General features: G+C 49.3%; 1 protein-coding gene across 2 annotated transcripts in view; it reads left to right on the forward strand.

Moving 5' to 3' along the window:
• The window catches only part of ADAMTS14 (ADAM metallopeptidase with thrombospondin type 1 motif 14), a 95251-nt gene that overhangs the window by 22987 nt on the left and 51060 nt on the right, over nt 1-21204 (forward strand). For both annotated transcript variants that reach the window (XM_005226362.5, NM_001192247.3), the window contains exons 3-4: nt 3617-3773; nt 9098-9288. In XM_005226362.5, coding sequence (XP_005226419.1) covers nt 3617-3773; nt 9098-9288 — 348 coding nt within the window. The remainder of the gene's footprint in view (nt 1-3616; nt 3774-9097; nt 9289-21204) is intronic.

A 21204-nucleotide genomic window follows, 5' to 3' on the forward strand; every position in this document is an offset into this window, starting at 1 on the left:
CTTCCGTCCTTCACTGTCTCCCGGATTTTGCTCAAATTCGTGTCCATTGAGTCAGTGATGTTATCTAACTTATTACTAGCAATGGTAATAAGACTTCACAAAGGGCAGAATGCAGGGAAGTGTGTTCAGCTCAGTAAGACAATAACAGTGTCCCTGCAGAGACCAGGATACATCTTGAGAGGGGGAGCTCTCTGTCACTAGAGGCATCCAAGCAAATAATTGAGGTCCCCTGACTAGGTATTGAAGCCTGAGACTGGGGCAGACATGGTGATCTTGAAAGGGGAACGTGAGCTGCAAGGGAGTGCCTTGTAGCCCAGCCCATTCTGTGTGCATCTTTCTGTACCCTGCAACCCTCATGGGAGGCCCTGAGGTCTGGTGGCCATGGTGACTCAGTGGGTGATGGGGCACAGGGAATGCCAGATTCTGAAGAATCTTCTGGGGCAGTGGGTTAACCAAGTTCCAGAATAGGGGAGGCTACGGCGAAGTGTGTGTGTGGTGGGGGAGGGCGGTCGCTGAATGGAGTCTTCTGCCCCTTGGTCTAGAGAACTCGTCTCTGCTAGAGGAGAGGTGTGATGGGCAGAGAGAGAGCAGCTGCAACCCTCAGTGAGCCTGGGTTTGTGTGAGTCTGGCCAGGATGAAGCACAGGTCATCTGACTTCTGCTGTAAGGGTCTCTTGCTTTGCTTGGTCCAGAGGGCCTTCAGTGGGGTGTAAGCACTGACCTTGGGGATTAGACAGGAGTACAGAAGGTGGGATGGGATGGATGGGTGGGGGCCTTGGTGGAGAGTCTCTCTTGGCAGCTGAGCTGCAGTAGCTTTGGGTGGAAAGCCCTGGGCCCTGCTGCCCTGTGTACCCGGAAGAATGGCTTCCTTCAGGGGCTGTGCATATCCTCAGTGGCAGAGGCTCTTTGACTTGGCCATCATTTACGCAGGGCTTCCCTGGTGGCTCAGACAGTAAAGAGTCCACCTGCAATGCAGGAGACGCGGGTTTGATCCCTGGGTCGGGAAGATCCCTTGGAAAAGGAATGGCTACCCAGCCCAGTATTCTTGCCTGGAGAATTCCATGGACAGAGGAGCCTGGCAGGCTACTGTCTATGGGGTCACACAGAGTCAGACACGACTGATTGACTAACACACTTTCTGTGCAGGTTTGGCATAGCCTCTGCCCATGAGCCTGAATGCCTCCCCAACCCCACATGGACCTTCCTGCTCCTACATCTTCATCCAGGTCCCTTACCTGCTGTGTCCTTTCCAGCTCCTGTGGGTTTCTTTTGCCACCCTGTCAGTTTCTCCCTTCTTTCACCATAGTAATTACCCTCCCTCTGGCCATGGGGATCGAGCAAGAACTACCAATCCCCGGGTGACTGTGTGAGTCAGGCCGGACTAACCACAGGTCTCCTGGGCTGTACCAGATGGGGGACTATGCAAGAAAAGCCTTCTTGTCTCTGGTGTCAGAGCAGAGATGTACCTGTGAGAACATACCTTGTCTGGGAGAGTGAAGCTGATGCAGAGGGGCCGTGAGGAGGGTGCGGAGAGAGCCAAGGCACTGGGCCCCTCATTTCCAGCGCCTGCCCCTGCCATGGTTTGTCCAGGGACCTATATGCTCCCCTTTGGTCCAAGAGGGTGCAAGCTGAATTTCTGCCCCTTGCAACCATGAGCCTGATGGATCCTTGTCCATCAGGTATACCTGCCAGAGCACCAAGCCCAACAGCTTGGCCATCTTCTTCTCTGTGGTCTCCTCCGTTCAGATGATGAACAACTCACAGCCGAAGTCTGGGCCTCATCATCTGTTTTTCACTGCCCTGGGCACGTGGCAGGTGCAGAAGTTAAAAAGAGAAAGCATTTTAAAAGAAAGGACGCCTGCTTAATATAGAGTTTGATGCTGACATTTTAATAAGCAGACTGGAGCTTTTGCGGACAGTTGAGCGTCCCTGATAAAATGGTTACCTTGAGGAGCTCCAGACTTGCTCTGGTAATGCTGCTAATTTCCCTGGAACACTTTTTTGGCCTCCTGATTGGTGCAGAAGGCAGCTATCTTGGTTTTGATCCAAGATGGTGTTGGCAGTTTGATGAAGAGACATAGCTGGGAAGGACAGGAGGAAGATGGGCTGCTCTGGGAGGTTCGATGTCGTGTGTGCAGGAAGCCTTGACGGGAGTTCCCTAAGAAGCAAGCTCAAAACAGGCCGAGGTGGGAAAACTGGTGGGATTTAGTTGCGTAAAGTAATGACTGCTTTAAAAAGAGGCAGCTCCTATTCAAACAGGAAGGCCCAATAGATTTATAAAAATGGTTTCCTTCATTCCCTGTTTTGTGTTCACAGCTGCATTCCCAGTGTCTGGCACAGGGCTGGTATGTAGTAGGCACTCCATAGGTGTTTGTTGAATGAGTGAAGGAATTCAACAAGTAAGTATTTATTAAGGATTGCCTCCTATTTTCCAGGCACCGTGGTGGGTGTCCCTCACTGCTTTATAGAGCTGACGTGTGCGCGGGGGCGGGAGACTGTATAGCCACACATGTATTCACACACATTTCATTATATGTTTCACTTACCCTGTGAATATTGCCTTCATTTGGGACCTAATAACATGTTGGCGGGGCTCGACCAAGGTTATATTTTTATGTTTTTTTATTTCCAAAGCCAGCACTTGATATTTTTAAGGAACTATTTTGATGCAGGTGAGAAATCAGATCATAACATTGAGCATACACTCCTGGGGCACTGTCCTCGCTCGTTTATTGTCAGCAAACACAAGCTGCACGCACACATGCTTTAAATCTGAAATAACAGCACTCTTTGCTGGAACTGGGGTCCAGTGCCCACCTTAGGGGGGCTTCCCAGGTGGCACTGATGGTAAAGAACCCGCCTGCCAATACAGGAGACATAAGAGATGCAGGTTCAATCCCTGGGTTGGGAAGGTCCCCTGGAGCAGGGCATGGCAACCCACTCCAGTATTCTTGCCTGGAGAATCCCATGGGCAGAGGAGCCTGGCGGGCTGCAGTCCATGGGGTTGCAGAGTTGGACGTGACTGAAGCAACTTAGCACGCATGCACCTTTGTTTAGAGGAACTGTTACGTGCACCCCGTGAGCGCACAGCACAGTGAAAGTGGATCTGTTATAGACACGATGGGAGGGCGGGCGGGAAGGAGAGAGTAGCCTGGAAACATCTACACTACCATATGTAAAATAGATAGCCAGTGGAAATCTGCTGTATGACTCAGGGGACTCAAGCCAGGGCTCTGTGACAACCTAGAGGGGTGAGATGGGGAGGGAGGTGGGCGGGAGGTTCAAGAGGGAGGGGACGTATGTATACGTATGGTTGATTCATGTTGAGGTATGGCAGAAACCAGCACAATATTATAAGACAATTATCCTTCAATTAGAAATAAAGAAAAAGAAAAGTGGCTCTGCTCTGCTTGTGACGGGCATGCGGGCCCTTGCTTGGCCGCCTAACACCCTCTTCCCACTTCCCTGCTGGCATCTGAGGGCCCCCAAGCCCCTAGAGGAAGTGCCTGCTCTCGTGTGGTCACACTCATTTGCACACACACGCACGCCTGTTCTGCCGTGTGTTCACATCTCTGCTCTCTCCCCGTTCCCCACCGCTTGCCGCATCCCTGGTTCAGGCCGGCCTCATCCGTACGGACAGCACCGACTACTTCATCGAGCCCTTCGAGCGCGGGCAGCAGGAGGCGGAGGCCGGCGGGAGGAAGCACGTGGTGTACCGGCGGGAAGTCGTCAGGCAGCGATGGACAGAGCCGCTCGGGGACCTTCACAATGAAGGTAGGCTGTGGTCGGAGGCGCCAGGTCTACCTCCCTCCACATCGCAGGGATGTTTTCAGGTAACTTCTGGCCTGGGCTTTTCAACTCCTGGCCTCAGTCTTCTCACTGGTGTAATGGCTCTGGGCCATATAGATCTACTGCACCAGCAGGAAACTGCCCTCTGTTGTAGGGGCTATGATAGCAGGCTGGAGTGCGGGCCGGAGGAGCTACCTGAGTCCTCTGAACACAGGTCCTTGAGTCTCGGAGCGGCTCAGCGTTGCTTTGCAAGGCTATTCCTCTGCCAGGACAGAAGGTGGAATGACTGCAGTTAGCTTCTCCCCGCTGGAAATCATCTCCACCCCTGGGAACCACAGGAAGGGGGTTCTTAGGGCACTCGTAGGGAGACTGCCTGGGGTCAGGCCACCAGAGTCAGCTCTGTGTCCAAAGGACCGTTTAAAAATCCTACCTCCAGGGACTTCCCTGTGGTCCAGCGGTTGAGAATCTGCCTCCAATGCGGGGGTCACAGATTCAGTTGTTGGTCTGGGAAGATTCCACATGCCAGGGGGCGACTCAGCCCATGTGCCCCAACTGCTAAAGCCTGCATGCCCTAGAGGCTGTGCTCTCCACCGAGAGAAGCCACTGCGATGAGAAGCCCGGGCACCACCTAGAGAGGAGCCCCCACTTGCTGCAACTAGAGGAAAGACCGTGAGCAGCAACGAAGACCCAGTGCAGCCAAAAAAATGAATGAATAGTTAAAAAAAAAACCAGCTTAAATGTGAAAAGAAAAAGATATCCTACCTCCAGTATTGTTTACTGTGTGACCTTAAGCAAGTTACTTAACATCTCTGAACCTGTTTTTCTAATCTGTAAAGTGGGATGATCATTGCTAACTCTGAGGTTTTATGTGTTATAATGTTATAAATGTTGTAATGTGTATAGAACTCCCAGCATGGAGCTTGGCCCCTGGTAGATGTTTGATGAATGGTTGCTCTTGTTAAGGCTTTGTTACTAAGGTAACTGCTGCCATGTTGGGGTGAGAGTCTCTGAGAGGGGCCTCTGTGTAGCCAGTGAGCAGCACCGGAGCCTGCCCACCAGCAGTACGCAGGACCCATGGTTGAGCCAGTGAAGTGGTGAATGGTCCTAGGCCTGTGCCAACTTCATAGTCCAACTGAGGTTTGTCTCAAAGCCCCTTTGGCCATGAGGACACGCGTGGATTCCACCCTCATTCCTGGGTGGAATCTGGCCATGAGTGACACACCCTCCTGCCTGGGCCCTGGCGGAATTGGGCCCAGCGTGAAGGAATGCCTGGAAACCAGTAGTCCCCACGTACAATGCGTCCTTTGAAGCCTCAGCTGCTCTCCCTGTGTTGCTCTTAAGTGACGCCACACTTATGTTATGACGGTGGAGGGCTCTGCAGTTATGTTATGATGGGGGAGGGGTTGGACAGAGCCTCGGGTGGCTGGGCAGGGTTTCAGGAGCTCAGTGGTGACCCGAACTGTTACCTCCACCACTCCTGGAGGGAATGACGAGTCTCTCTTGGGCTCTGTTTTATCTGAGGCCAGCTCCAAATCAAAAGACCACAAATCCTCCCTTTTGAGAGAGACCTTGGGGAAGTCCTACTCCAGGGCTGTGAGCCTGGAACCAGCTCCACAGTCGGCCACCATGATCAACGACTGGGAGGCTGAGACCACTGAGCTCCAGGTGGGGTTCACGCCTTGAACGCTGCCCTGTCTCCCCCTCGTCGGGTTGCCTGGCTGTACCTCCTGTGGGTGGTGTTGTGCCCTGGGCCCATCTGGGTTCTTCCTTAGAAAGACAAGGATGATAGGGGACTTTCTTAAAAACCTGTGACTCACTCTGTTATTTTAAGGCGAGCAGTGGGTCTAAGCCTGGTATGTGAAGTTCTTTTGGGTGTGCCTGTCTCCACTTAACATTCTTGTTTAAGATGAAAGGTTTGACCTCGAAGGCTGTGCCCTGCACGTTCCCATGCTCCTAATGTTGTCCTGTCCCCCCTCAACCCACAGTCCTGCTCTGTAGCCCTCTTCCCACCATCTAGGTCACTGGAACCTGGATGCTTGTGTGCCCGTAGCCAGAATTCTGGCTCCTTGGCTGGGATTTGGGGCTACCAAACACCAGAGCCATTCATCCCCTCAAGGGCAGCCAGCCAGCCTGGGGCTTAAGGCTGCTGTTACTGCCTTTTTTTAATAGAGAGAAAGTCCATTTAAATGTATACAATTCAGTTTTTTTTTTTTTTTGAACTATATTCACAATTTTGTGGGATCACCATTATTGTGATCACCATCACAATTACATCCCACATTAATGGGATCACCATCACCATTATCTAATCCTAGAACACTTCCATCACTCCCATAAAAATATCGCATACCCATGAATCAGCTGTCACTCCGATTTTCCCCTTCTCAGCTCCCTGGCAACCACTAATCGACCTTCCCTCTCTAGAGCTTTGTCTCTTTTGGGCATCCCCTAGAGATGGAATCATACAGTCTCTGGCCTTTTGGGACTGGCTTTCTGTCACTTTGTGTGTAAGGTCAATCTCTGCTAGTGTGTATCTTAATTAGTACTTCACTCCTTTTCATGGCAGAGTAATATTCCACCCCATGGAGAAACTACATTTTACCTATCTGTTCATCTGTTGGTGCCCATTTGGGTTGTTTCCATTTGGTGGCTATTATGATAATGCCACCGTGAACATTCATGCACAAGTTTTCATGTAAACATATGTTTTCCATTGTTTTCAGTATGTACGTAAGATGCTGTAAAGATGGAGGTTCTATGGTAATGCTGTGTGTAACTTTTGGGGGAGTTGCCAAACTGTTCTCCAGAGCAGCTGCACCATTTTACATTTTCTCAGGGCTCCTTGGGTGGGCTCACTGAAAGTTTCTGGTGACCTGCTGCCCCCACCCTTTCCGCTTTGAGAATTCCCTATTTGTGGCCTGAAGGATGAGAGACGCATAGAAGAGGGTGTGAATGGATTGTCTCCAGGGTCTGTGGCTGATGTCAGCAGGCCCTCCGCAATGCCTCTCCCTGTTTTTTGAGAGAGAAATCTGGGTGGGCCCTGTTAGGGTGTGATAATGGGGAGTGGGAGGCCTGGGTTTACATTCTGGATGTTTACCATGAACTTGCTGTGTGACCTGAGATGAGTCAGGTGACCTCTCTGAGTCTACCTCTGACAGACCTGGCAAGGAGAGCTGTGAGGAGTCGAGTTCCCCTTTTCCCTTGCAGGGCTGAAACCTCCAGGCGCTGCTCATGTGTTGGGAGTGGCTATTATGATTCAATTCACTGCATGGAGAGAGGCTTTGACCTTCTTCCTCCCTTGCTGGGGGTCTCTTCCCCTCTCACCCAGGAATTTGTCTCTGGGCTGCTGCGCTCACTGTTGGGCTCAGATAGCAGGGCCTCCAGGAGCTCTGGTGCAGTCTCACCTGCAAAGAGAGAGGCACTGGCCTCGGGGGCAGTGAGGGCGGACGCTGGCCCAAGCCCTGCTCGCCAGTCTGTGCATTGCTCAGAGGCCAGCTGCCCATTTCTGGTCTCTCCTTTAGGCACGGTGGCCATGCATTCCCCAACTCTTAAATCTAGGGCATGGTAGATTCCTTTGCACGGCAGTGCCACTACCGAAGGGAAAATAGAAACAGCATGGAGCACCGTGATTTCCTTGCTCCGCACTCAGCCTTCAATCCCTGGAGTACCCATGTGCAAGGAGGCTTAGAGGCAGAACTTGGGTGCCCATCGAGTCTTCCCGGAGGGTTACCACACTGTGGTCGGTAGCTCCTTACCCTCAGTCACAGTGGGTCCTGTGGTCCCCGTGCTCCAGCAGGTCTCCCACTCCCCCTCCGGCCGGCTCAGGTGTGCCCTCCTCCAGAAGCCTCTCCCAGCTCCGCCGTCCCGGTTTGGGTCTCGGTGTGGAAGCCTGCCCTAGTCAGTGCTACTGTCTGGTCCTTGACGGTACTCTATTTACTGCCCAGTTTCCTATCTGCCACCTGCACTAGGCGGGGGAGCTCGAGGACAGGGTCCTGCCTTCCTCACCCACCACCGTCCTCCGTGGTAGTAGTGTGGGGCCCCTTCTGCAGCCACACCTCTGGATATGTGCTGGGACTGTAGTGCTGGCATCTTTAGAGCCTCAGCCCCATCTTGCAGGCACAGGGGTTTTGAAATAACTGTGGATAAATGAATAGTCTTAAAAATCAGTGCACAAGAATCAGAGCTTCAGGGTGGGATGGCAGGAGAGTCATTAAGACATTTGAAGCTTTCTTGAGAGACCCTTGCCTCCCATCCTGCTTCCTCTGGTGTCCTCATGTACTCCTCACTCCACTGCCCCAACAAGTGTTGCTCCAGTCCTTATCCGGGCTATGGTGTAAATGACTGATAACTGCTTGAGATGTTACCTTTCTAAATAGCCATATGTTTCAAAGCATGACCTTTTGATTCAGACAGACCTGGACATGCTACTTTGAACCTTAGCTTGTTTACTTGTATAATAGAGTCAATAATCTGACAGAGTTGTCTTTAAGGATTGGATTGGATTCTATTAGGAGTCAGCCAACTAAGGTCCATGAGCTAAATGAGGCCTACCACTTGTTTTTGTAAATAAAGTTTTATTGAAACCCAGAGACACTCATTTGTTTATATATTGTCTGTAGCTGCTTTTATATTTCAGTAGTCAAATTGAAGAGCTGAGATGGACCAGATGAACCACAAACCCTAAAATGTTAACTATCTGATCCTTTACAGAAAAGGTCCTCGATTACGTCATACAAGTTAATAAATGCTGGTTAAATAAATAACCTTAGCTAAAAGGTCAAAGCTATGATGGGGAAATTTGGAGTTGCTGGCAATGATTGAGAGGGATTTGAGGGGCATGGGGCATCCTCCAAGGGTCCCTAAAATGCCCTCCACAGGCCATGGTAATACCAGAAAACATTTTTTCCTGTATGATGATGTTTCTACCCACTGCCATCTTTGATTTTTACAGCAAGCATATCTGGCAGGATATCAAGGATTATTCCTTCTCATGTCACAGGAGGGGAGGGGAGCCCAGAGAGGTGGAGGGGCTTGGGCTGGGACGTGACAGGGAGATGGAACTGAGCGGGAACTGGAGCCTGGGCCAATTCTCACCTCTCCGCTCCTCACTGCCTCAGAGATTTGCCACATCCTCATGTCAGAGAGAGGGCTCACGCCCACCCATCACCTGGCCTGGCACAAACCCTCATGCTGTCAGAGGCAGGGGAAGGGGTGCACATGATGGGGGCAGGGGTCGATCAGCAGGTGGCATCATGGTGACAGTTCCTTACGTGGATTTGAACCTCCGTCTCTTCCTGTCTCGGTTCCAGCTTTTGGCCTGGGCGACCTTCCCAACCTGCTGGGCCTGGTGGGGGACCGGCTAGGAGAAGCAGAGCGGAAGCGGCGACACGCCACGCCGGGCAGCTACAGCATCGAGGTGCTGCTGGCGGTGGACGACTCGGTGGTGCGCTTCCACGGCAAGGAGCATGTGCAGAACTACGTCCTCACCCTCATGAATATCGTGAGTGTGCCCGAGCCCTGGGGCTGGCTGCCGGGGCTGGGGTGGGGGCCCCTGGCGCTCGTCTGATGGTTTGGTGGCGCTGGTTTTCCGGGTGGGCTCAGGGAAGTCACTGCCTGCTCCCGCGTCCAGCTGAACGGTTGAGATGGGCCTGAGCTGGCCTGGCGTCCATCCTGGGCCTTGGCCCGGTGTCAGCAGCATGTGACTGTGCTGAGGTACCTACAGGCAAACTGGAGCTTGTGGTCAGTGGTTTCCGCACTTGGACATATTCAGAGCCTGGGTCAGGTGAGGCCAGGGGTCCCACTTGTCTTAGAGTTGAAGGGGTTTCCTGAGATTTATCATCTGGGGAAAATGCCCAATCCTAGGCTGGAGAGACTGGCTACTGGGCTGTCATGTTAGCAGAGATCCCAGCCCCCCAGTGTGTGGCTCTGGGTGTTCACCGAGATCAGTCAGGCAGGGAAAATGAGGGTTCTGGGTAAATTTTGAGACAGGTGAAGCAGAGAGGCCATGCACTGTCCACAGTGAGTGGTTACTGGTCAGTTGTTGCCAGAGGTGCTCATGCAGAGATGCAGGGCTCTTGTCATGGATGCGGAGAAGGCAATGGCACGCCACTCCAGTACTCTTGCCTGGAAAATCCCATAGGCAGAGGAGCCTGGTAGGCTGCAGTCCATGGGGTCGATGAGAGTCGGACACGACTGAGCGACTTCACTTTCACTTTTCACTTTCATGCATTGGAGAAGGAAATGGCAGCCCACTCCAGTGTTCTTGCCTGGAGAATCGCAGGGACGGGGGAGCCTGGTGGGCTGCCGTCTATGGGGTCACACAGAATCGGACACGACTGAAGTGACTTAGCAGTACTGTCATGGATAGGCCAGTTTGTTTTTTTTTTAAGTCAGAAATGCATATAGGTTTTTTTTTTAACTTTTTATATGGAAAATTTAAATTGTGATATCTAAGTGAAACTCCTAATTTTTAAAATGCTAAAATAAAAACGCTGTGAATGCTGAATAAAACCTATCTACATGTCACATTTGGCCTCTGGGCTACAGATGGGCAGCTCTGACCTAAAGGCGCAGAGATGAGGGAGACCAGAAAGAAAGGGAGATGGAAAACATCAGAGGTGGGCTCTGCACTGGTTCTCTTCTGACAAGAGGCCTTTGTCGGAAGTGCCCGTGGCTGTGGCTCTGGGAGGAGGGGGACCAGTCTAGGTGCAAGAGGGGCCAACCGTGGACATTGATGATAATGTGACTTTCGTGAGGCGAGTGGTGGCACGTTTCTGGAATGGAACAGTTGATGAGCAAGAGTGCCAACCCCATGGTCATGCCAATCCCCCTGGCAGCATTTATACAGAATAAAATAGCACGATGCTGCCTGTGCTGTCCGGTGTCCGTAACCCAGCCACACGGGCGGCGAGGTGGCTGCTGGGAGGGCATGCGGCCAGCCCCTTGTTAGCTGTGTGACCTCAGGCAAGGGACCTGTATTCTTCCGACTCTGTAACTTGCAAATGATGGAAAACAAACTCGAACTAGATTAAGGAAAACAGGGCTAAAAATATGGGCCAGGTTGTGGGAGAACAAGATGGAACTGTTTTAAGTGTAACTGGTACTAGAGGCTTACGTGGACTCTTCAGGTCCTCTTCACATTCTAATTCTCTTGACCAACTTCTCAAAAAGACGGATTCTGGCTATGAGCATGACGAAGCTGACTTTTTTTTCCCTCCAATTTTTAAAAATCGTGGTTAATTTGCAATGTTGTATTAATTTCTATTGTGTGGCAAAGTGATTCCGTTATACATACATATATATATATACACACATTATTTTTTAAATATTCTTTTCCATTATGGTTTATCATACGATATTGAACATAGTTCTCTGTACTATACTGCAGGCCTCGTTGTTTGTCCATTCTGTATATGAACGCTTGCATCTGCTAACCCCAGCCTCCCACTCCATCTCGCCTTCAACTCTCTACCCTTTGGCAACCCCTCGTCTGTTCTCTATGTCTGTGATTCTCTTTCTGTTTCAGAGATAGCTTCGTTTGTGTCATATTTTACATTCTACATATGAATCGGTATCATATTTTACATTCTACATATAAGTGATATCATGACATCTGTCTTTTTCTTTCTGACAGTATGGTAATTTCTAGTTGCATGTTGCTGCAAAGGCATTCTTTCTTTCTTTTCTATGGCTGAGTAATATTCCATTGTATATATTTACCGCATCATCTTTATCCCTTCATCTGTTGATGAATACTGAGGTTGTCTCCATGTCTGGGCTCTTGTGAGTAGTGCTGCTATGAACATAGAAGCATATGTATCTTTTTAAATTATATCGATAGTATTGTCTAGATATATGCCCAGGAGTGGGATTGCTGGATCATATGGTAATTCTGTTTTTAGTTTTCTAAGGAACCTCTCTACTGTTTTCCACAGTGGCCGCACCAACTTACATTCCCACCAGCATGTAGGAGGGTTTCCTTTCATCCACACCCTTCCCAGCATTTGTCATTTGCTGACTTTTTAATGATGGCCATTCTGACTGGTGTGAGGTGGTACCTCATTGTAGTTTTGATTTGCTTTTCTCTAATAATTAGCAATGTTGAGGATCTTTTCAGTGAAGCTGATTCTTACTGCTATAGCTCCCTGACCAGAGACAAAAGAAGTTACTCCTTGAGTTTCCAGGCAAAAGTTCCTGGAGCAGGACTCTAAAATTTGAGTCACATGACCACCCTTTGGACCAATCACTATATGTTGGAGAAGGACAAGAGTTTCCCAAAGGACAAGAGGGACTGGACACAGGCATGGGCCCTGGAGAAATTGTTCTGAGCTCACCAGGCACCCCAATCTATGTCTGTTTTAATAATATTTAATCCCTGAAAGCCTCCATTTTTCATAATATTGTCTGCTCTTGGGTTGAATGTATATGAAGTCTTGAGCACACACCTGGCACTTAGGGAGTACTCAGGCAGTGTGTTCTGCATTCTCATAGCCGTATTGTCTTTGTGTGTTTGTGTGATTCTTTGTGTAAGTCTCTGCAGGTGGAGTCCTTGAGGATGGGAACTTTGACTTAGGCTTTTTTTGAACCCCCAAGAGCACACAGCATGGGTATTTAGTCCAACACCTGATAGGTAGTCAGTAAATGTAGAAGTGAATGGTGTCCATGGGAGAGGCAGGGAGCCAGCATGGGAAAAGGGGGAAACAGTGTACTTCTGTCTGCAATGCCACTGTTAAGAAAAAGGCAAGGGGAGAGATCAGCTCCAATTACAGGAGCCCCAGGGAGGGGAGGAGAACCAGGAAGCCTGCCCCTTGCCACTTCTTTGTTTGAATACTAATTCTGTTATTCCTGGGGACTGGGATTCGATCCCTGGATTCCCTGGAGAAGGAAATGGCTACCCCCTCCAGTATTCTTACCTGGAGAATCCCATAGACTGAGGAGCCTGGCAGCTACAGTTCATAGGGCCGCAAAAAGTTGGACGTGACTGAGCGAATAACACACACACACACACACACACACACACACAGCCTGTGGTTTGCAACTCACAGGGCAAAGGCTACCACTTGCTGCCATTTGAGAAAGAGAGGGAGGGTAACTATGTATATGAACACACCCACCTCACTGGAGCACTTGACCACCCATCCAGACTCTATAAATTGCTAGTCCGACCTAAGACCACACAGCTGAATACTAATCCCATTAGTCAGAGAGCCAAGTTGGTCCCTGGAGCCAGCAGGTGGAGAACAGGAGTGAGGGGGAGGGAGTGGGGAAGGGGCCAGGGGAGCCTTTAGGAAGCCCTGAGTGTTAGGACCCTCGGTCCTGGATCGTGAAGACCCCAGGAGTATGAATGGGCTCTATTCACAGCCCCAGAGTTTGCTAAAAGATAATTTTCAGAAAAAAAGCAAAATCATGACTTTCATACAAAAATAAAAACAAGTGTCATGTGAAAGATTTTCAGTTCAGTTTAGTCACTCAGTCGTGTCTGACTCTTTGCGACCCCATGGACTGCAGCACACCAGGCTTCCCTATCCACCACCAACCCCTAGAGCTTGCTCAAACCCATACCCATTGACTCAGTTATGCCATCCCATCTCATCCTCTGTCATCCCCTTCTCTTCCCACCTTCAATCATTCCCAGCATCAGGATCTTTTCAAATGAGTCAGTTCTTTGCCAAAGTGTTGGTGGCCAAAGTATTGGAGTTTCAGCTTCAGCATCAGTCCTTCCAATGAATATTCAGGACTGATTTCCTTTAGGATAGACTGGTTGGATCTCCTTGCAGTCCAAGGAACTCTCAAGAGCCTTCCCCAACACCACAGTTCAAAAGCATGAATTCTTCGGCACTCAGCTTTCTTTGCACTCCAACTCTCACATCCATACATGACTACTGGAAAAACCATAGCTTTGACTAGATGGACTTTTGTCGGCAAGGTAATGTCTCTGCTTTTTAATATGCTGTCTAGGCTTGTCATAGCTTTTCTTCCAAGGAGCAAACATCTTTTAATTTCAGGGCTGCAGTCACCATCTGCAGTGATTTTAGAACCCCCAAAAATAAAGTTTGTCACTATTTCCATTATTTCCCCACCTATTTGCCATGAAGTGATGGGACTGGATGCCATGATCTTCATTTTCTGAATGTTGAGTTTTAAGCTAACTTTTTCACTCTCCTTCACTTTCATCAAGAGGCTCTTTAGTTCTTCACTTTCTGCCATAAGGGTGGTGTCACCTGCATATCCGAGGTTATTATTTCTCCTGGCAATCTTGATTCCAGCTTGTGCTTCATCTAGCCTGGCATTTCACATGGTGTACTCTGTATATAAGTTAAATAAGCAGGGTGACAATATACAGCCTTGAGGTACTCCTTTCCCAATTTGGAAGGAGATCCAACCAGTCAATCCTAAAGGAAATCAGTCCTGAATATTCATTGGAAGGACCGATGCTGAAGCTGAAACTCCAATACTTTGGCCACCGAGACTTTGGCAAAGAACTGACTCATTTGAAAAGACCCTAATGCTGGGAAAGATTCAAGGTGGGAGGAGAAGGGGACAACAGAGGATGAGATGGTTGGATGGCACCACTGACTCAATGGACATGAGTTTGAGCAAGCTCCGGGAGTTGGTGTTGGACAGGGAAGCCTGATGTGCTGCAGTCCATGAGGTTGCAAAGAGTCAGACACGACTGAGCGACTGAACCGAACTGATGCTTAACTTAATAAAGGAAAGAGAGGGGAGAAGAGGCTCCATGGGAAGGGCAGATAGGTTTCTTTAGGAAAGACAAGTGGACTTTAGGAGAACAAGTAGGAAATAAGAAAGTTTGTGATGATACATGTTTATTCAGGTGCAAGTGATCTTTCTGTCTCTCTTTTTTTTTAATGGCCATGAAATTCCCCTGGGGAGAGGATTTATAGTAGCTCATTTTCTCGGGAGTTGCTGCTTTGTCAAAGGAAGGAATTTCTTTTTTTAATATATATATAATTTATTTTTTTTTTTATTGAAGGATAATTACTTTACAGAATTTTGTTTTCTGTCAAACCTCATCATGAATTAGCCATAGGTATACATATATCCCCTCCCTTTTGAAACTCCCTCCCATCTCCCTCCCGGGAATTTCTGAGATGCTTTATTTCTGCATCTGTTGAATCTCAAGTGTCTTCAGCTTAAAATAATATTTATGCCAACTCTGAGTTCTGAGTGGGTCCCCACCCAGGCCCGGAGTGGGACCCTGGGAGTGACCCCAGGAAGTGAGTGATTGGATGTGCGTGTGTCCTGGAGGGACCATGGCCAGTTCGTGAGATCCCTGCTTGGGGTGGAAACTCAACATGTTGTAGGTTTTGCACCACTGTGTGCCCTTGGGAAGGCCCCCACCAGACACACGGGCACTGAAGACCCTGCAGGGGGGGCCTGCTGTGAAGCCTGTTTCCATGGTCTCGGTTCTGTCTTCTCAGAGGGTTCTGGAGTGCTGTTGGAGGCTGGTTCCTTGCTCACTGCTGCCTTGCCCTTGTGGGTGTGGGAACAGAGGGGTGCAGCTTCCCACAAGGGCTCCTTCCTCTTGGGGGAAAGGCTTAGGGCACTGAGATGGACCTTGCTTAAGGAGCTGCTGTGTTGCAGACCTCCAGCTGCCACAGGGGGAAAGCGAGGTTTGGGTTCTGACTTTCCTGGGGGACAGCAGCCAGCCAGCCAGAATCCCACCTGTGACTATGAGTGGAGGAGCCCAGACAACCTCTCCCTCCCAGGAGACCAGCAGCTCATCCTATCCATTGTGTGGAAACCTGTATTTGGCTGGGATGCTTGAAGCCCCGCTTCCTTTCAGGATTTCATGAAGCCAGCAAAAAGGGTGTCCCTTTGCTCTTCCCTCACGGCGCCTGCCTGCCTGTGACCATTTCTGACCCTGGTTTCCGGGGCCAGGGGTGGCCTGGCGGGATCAGAGAGAAGAGATATGGTTCCCAGGGTGGATGGGAGGGGCAGAGCCCTTTGTGGAACTCAGAATGATCTGATCAGGTCCCAGTCACTGCGGCTCTTGGGCTTCTTGCCTCTCAATTTTCTTTTGCGTTAACCTGAGGATGTACCATAAATATTCATAGAGCTTCAGATGTTGGGCAACGACTCCTCAGCCTTCCCTCACATGCTGCTGTGCCCTGGATGGACTTGGCTTTCTCTGTGCCTCGGTTTACCCATCTGTGTAGAGGATGTTTCCTTAAGGCTTCTTAAATCTCAGGGCAAGGGATCATGTGTCTGACTCTTTTTGTGACCCCATGGATTGTAGTCTACCAGGCTCCTTGATCCATGGGACTTCTCAGGCAAGAGTACTGGAGTGGATTGCCATTTCCTTCTCCGGAGGTTCTTCCTGACCCAAGGATCAAACCCTTGTCTCCTGTATTAGCCGGTGAATTCTTTACCACTGAGCCACTTGGGAAGCTCCCAATATATTCACTTTTTTTCAGGTTCTTTTCCTATATAGATTATTACAGAGTATCGAGTAGAGTTCCACGTGCTATACAGTAGGTCCTTGTTGGTTATCTATTTTATTATATAGTAAAGTATGTTTGTTTAATTCCAAGTGCCTAATTTATCATTCCCTAGCACCCGATGTTTCCCCTTTGGTAACCATAAACTTGTTTTCAAAATCTGTGAGTCTGTTCGTATTGTGCCAATAAGTTCATGTATATCATTTTTAATTTGATTTGACATGTGAGTGATATCATGTGATATTTTCTCTGTATTTTCTTTTTCTGTCTGACCTAGTATGATAATCCCTAGGTCCATCCATGTTGCTGCAAATAGCAGTATTTAGTTCTCTTTTGTGACCGAGTAATATTCCATTGTCTATATTTACCACATCTTTATCCATTCCTCTGTTGATGGACATCTAGGTTGCTTCCATGTCCGGAGTATTGTAGATAGAGCTGCAATGAACATTGAGGTGCATGTATCTTTTTTTTTTTTTTTGCATGTATCTTTTTGAATTATGGTTTTCTCTGGATATACACCCAAGAGTGGGATGGCTGGGTCATATGATAGTTCTGTTTTTAGTTTTTTATGGATAAAACCTCCATACTGTTCTCCATAGTGGTTATATAAAATGACATTCCTACCCTCTCCAGCATTTATTGTTTATAGACTTTTTGATGATGGCCATTCTGACCTGTGTGAGGTGATAACACTTTGTAGTTTTGATTTGTATTTCTCTGATAGTTAGTGATGGCATGACATCTTTTCATGTGCTTTTTTGGCGATCTTTATGTCTTCTTTGGAAAAATATCTATTTATATATTTTGGCCACACCACGGGGCTTGTGGGATCTTAGTTCTCCGACCAGGGAGGGAACCCATGTCTCTTGAGTGGAAGCATGTAGTCCTAACTACTGAACCACCAGGGAATTCCTTTCTTGCTGTTGTTTAGTCACTTGGTCATGTCTGACTCTTTGTGACCCCATGGACTGCAGCACGCCAGGTTTCCCTATCCTACCGTCTCCCAGAGTTTGCTCAGACTCATGTCTATTGAGTCGGTGATGCCATTCAACCATCTTGTCCTCTGTTGTCCCTTTCTCCTCCTGTCTTCAGTCTTTCCCAGCATCAGGATCTTTTCCAATCAGCTCTTCACATCAGGTGGCCCAAGTATTGGAGCTTCAGCTTCAGCATCAGTCCTTCCAACGAATATTCAGAGTTGATTTCCTTTAGGATTGACTGGTTTGATCTCCTTGGAATCCAAGGGACTCTCAAGAGTCTTCTCCAGCATCACCATTCAGAAGCATCTATTCTTCAGTGCTCAGCCTTCCTATGGTCCAACTGTCACATCCGTACATGACTCCTGGAAAAACCATAGCTTTGACTATGTGGATCTTTGTCAACAAAGTGATGTCTCTGCTTTTCCTGGAAGACGTCTATTTAGATCTTCTGCCCATTAGAGCTGCCCGCATAGAGCTGCATGTGCTGTTTGTGTATCTTGGAGATTAATCTCTTGTCAGTTGCTGTGTTTGCAAACATTTTCTCCCATTCTGGGTGTTGTCTTTTCACTTTGTTTATGTTTTCCTTTGTTGTGCAAAAGCTTTTAAATTTAATTAGGTCCCATTTGTTTATTTTTACTTTCACTTCTGTAGAAGGTGGATCAAAAAAGATATTGATGTGATTTATGTCAAAAAGTGTTTTCCCCTTAAGAGGTTTATAGTGTCTGGCCTTACATTTAGGTTTTTGATCCATTTTGAATTTATATGTATGGTGTTAGGGAATGTTCTAATTTTATTCTTTTACATGTAGCTGTCTGGTTTTCCTAGCGCTGCTTATTGGATAGACTATCTTTTCTCCATTGTGTACTCTTGCCTCCTTAATTGACCACAAATGCATGGGTTTTCTAGCCTGTTCCATTGATCTATATTTCTCTTTTTGTGCCAGTACCATACTGTTTTGATTACTGTAGCTTTGTAGTATAGTCTGAAGGCAAGGAGCCTGATTTCTTCCAGCTCTGTTTTTATTTCTTAGGATTTGTTTGACCAAGGGAACCACTTGAAATGTAAGGGGCAGTTTTCAGCATTTAGTGAGTGTCTGGTGTGTACATACTATTTCATATGGACTCCTGTTCTAGGGGACCTTTGAGGGCAGTACAGAAGGAGATGGTGTCCCTGTGGACTTCTGGAAACAGGAAGGCTTTCTGGAGGCATTTGGTGCTGAGCCAGCCTTGGCAGGGAGAGGTCTGGTAAGATGAAGAGTGTACAGGCCAAGAATGGTGGCAGCAGTGTGAAGGGGAGGTGGCAAATGCCTGCAGAGAACTCTCGGGAGGGTAGCTATGGCAGGATGGTCCATCAGGCAGTAGCATGGACTCTCAGATGGAGAGAATGCATGAAGAATAGTCCCTGATGGTGGCATACAGGTGGATATATGACAGGGGCAGATGGGTGCCAGAGGCCAGCTGAGGCTGTGATGGGGCAGCAGAAAGAACCAGGACTCCAGGACTCCAAGCTATTGTGAGTATCTCAAATATCACAGTGTCATTCCGGTTCCTACCACATGTCAGATGCAGGGCAGAGGACTTGACGGGCAGGCTCCTTGCATCCTCACCACTGCCTTGCGCAAGTGACGTTCTGCAAGTCTTAGAAGCCAAGTGACAAATGGCAAAACCGGGATTCAGACTCTTCGCTGTCTGATTCCAAAGTTAGCTCTTTAGTCCTACTGCTGCTGAGGCAGGACTTGAGGCGGGAGGGTTGCTGGGCTCCCAGCTCTGGAGGTGGGAAGCACACTGCCCCTTTGCAGAAGGAGCCACTTCCTGAGATGGGTCTTCCTGGCAGAGTCAGGATCATGAGTGTCACCGTGAGACATTCTTGACCTTGACTCCTGGCTGTGGCCGGACTGGCTGGTGCAGTCAGGTACCCTCTCATTGCCTGGGGTGATGCACCAAATCCTTTCTGGGATGAAGAATCATATGAATATGAGTTTCAGAGACACTTCTCAGGCCCGGAGCCAGAGCAGAGGGAGGTGAGAAGGCAGAGAGGCCCTTTCAACAGTCCTCCCCAAGCCAGTCTGTGGCCGGACCCATCTTGGCATCCCCCTGTCTGGGTGATAGGCCCCCTGCCCACCTCAATCCTAACCTGCCCCACTTGGCTCTTACTACAAAGATGCAGAGCACCAAGGCCTCTCAGATGCCCTGCTTGGAGAAGCTTGGCGCCCCTTCTAGATCTTGGAGGTTTGGGTCTCAGACCTAGATCTAGGTGCCTCACCCAGGAGCATGGCTTTCTGTTGTCACTAACTGTGTTAGATATTCATCATACAAGCTGGTTCAGAATAGCACAAAGACCTCTTTCCTGCTGACAGAGCGTTTCTCTGCCAGACCTCTTCCCTTCAGGGGTATGTGAGCAGCTCAACCTCCCTGCTCACTGGGAGGATGCAAATCCCCATCCTCCCTCGCTTTATGTCCTTCCTCTTCTTTTGACTCTCCCCAAGGAGTTTCCCAGTGCTTGGACAGCACTCAGAGACCACTTCCCCAGCAAAACAAAAATTCATTCACTTTAAGATAGTGGTTCTTGACTGGAGGCAATTTTGCATCCCAGGGGACACTTGGGAGGGTTTGGAGAAATGTTTTGGGTGTCACAGCTGGAGCAGGTCGGGGTATTCCTGGCATCTGATGGGAGGGGCTTGGGGATGCTGCCAAACACCCTCCAGGGCACAGGATGCCCCACAGGAGAGAATCGTCAGCATCAGAGTGACCTTAATGACCACGTGTGACCGCCACCTCCCCCCCCCCCAGCCTTACAGTATAAATCCAGAGTTCCCTGGTGGTCCAATGGTTAGGACTTAAGCTTTCACTGCCGAGGACCTGGGTTTGACCTCTGGTCAGGGAGCTAAGATCCCATAAGCCACGTGGTGCAGGCAAAAAAATGGGGGGGGGGCGTGGATTATGATCTCCAGTTGCCCCACACAAGAAGTCTACTGGGTAGAGAACAGCGCCTGCCAGAGGCCCAGTGCTGTAACTTCTGGCAGGCATTCCTGGCAGGAGAGACATGGTAATGAAGAGGACTGCTCCCGTGTGAAGAGAGCCTGACAGCTCACCAAGGGCTCTCATGTCCAGCTTCTCCTTTGCAGGTATGGGACACTCTGGAGGCCAGACTTCTGAAATCCTGATTCTGGGGTGATCTACTAGGCAGCTTCTCAGCCCCCAAAGTGGGAGGTAGCCATTTTAAACTAAATAGCAGATGCTGTTGGTTGAGCCCATGCTGTGTACCAGGCGCTGTTCCAAACACTTGACTTCTGCCTCACCTTCCGTCCTCAGGCCTCCACACACCCAGAGTGTTGGTCTTTCCAGGACCCCTCACAACCCAGCTTCACTCACAGGCAGGCCAACCAGGGCCGTAATGGCCCCTGCATTTTGGAGATAAGTCATGGGAGAGAAATGCTGAGTATTGTAGACTCGTAACAGGGACTCTGTTGGGCTGGGAGGCCAGGCTCTAGGCACTCTGGAATCAGTCTGCACAAACAGCTTAGGCATGAAGCGGCCTGAATGGCTGCGTCCAGGAGGCGCTGGGAATCCCAGAGACAGCTGCACCTGAAGAGGTATGCTGGTTAGAAGGTAGCTTAAAGCGCAGGCTTGTAGTCCAGTCCAGCCTGTGAGCATGAACTTGTGGGGTGGGGATAGAGCAGCTGAGAAAGGAACAGGAGATTGAGCACCCTCCTCCCACCTCCCACCTCTGAGATCTCACCGGTGATCTTGAAGGCAGGGCCTGCCAACATGGCGTATGAGTCAGTGTGACTCCCCTGTGAGGTCTCAGTCCTAGCCCAGGGCACAGCAGGGCCCAGCTCTGGCTCCTGCCTGAGTGAGTCAGTGTCTGAGGGCTGGGGGCGAACAGGGACCTCAGGCTGCAGGCAGCAGTGTATCACTGGCATATATACACGTGTATGCATGCAGGCACGTGTATAGTACAAGTGTTTACACACGTGCA

This window comes from Bos taurus, chromosome 28 (assembly GCF_002263795.3).
Source record: "Bos taurus isolate L1 Dominette 01449 registration number 42190680 breed Hereford chromosome 28, ARS-UCD2.0, whole genome shotgun sequence".
Taxonomy (NCBI): domain Eukaryota; kingdom Metazoa; phylum Chordata; class Mammalia; order Artiodactyla; family Bovidae; genus Bos; species Bos taurus.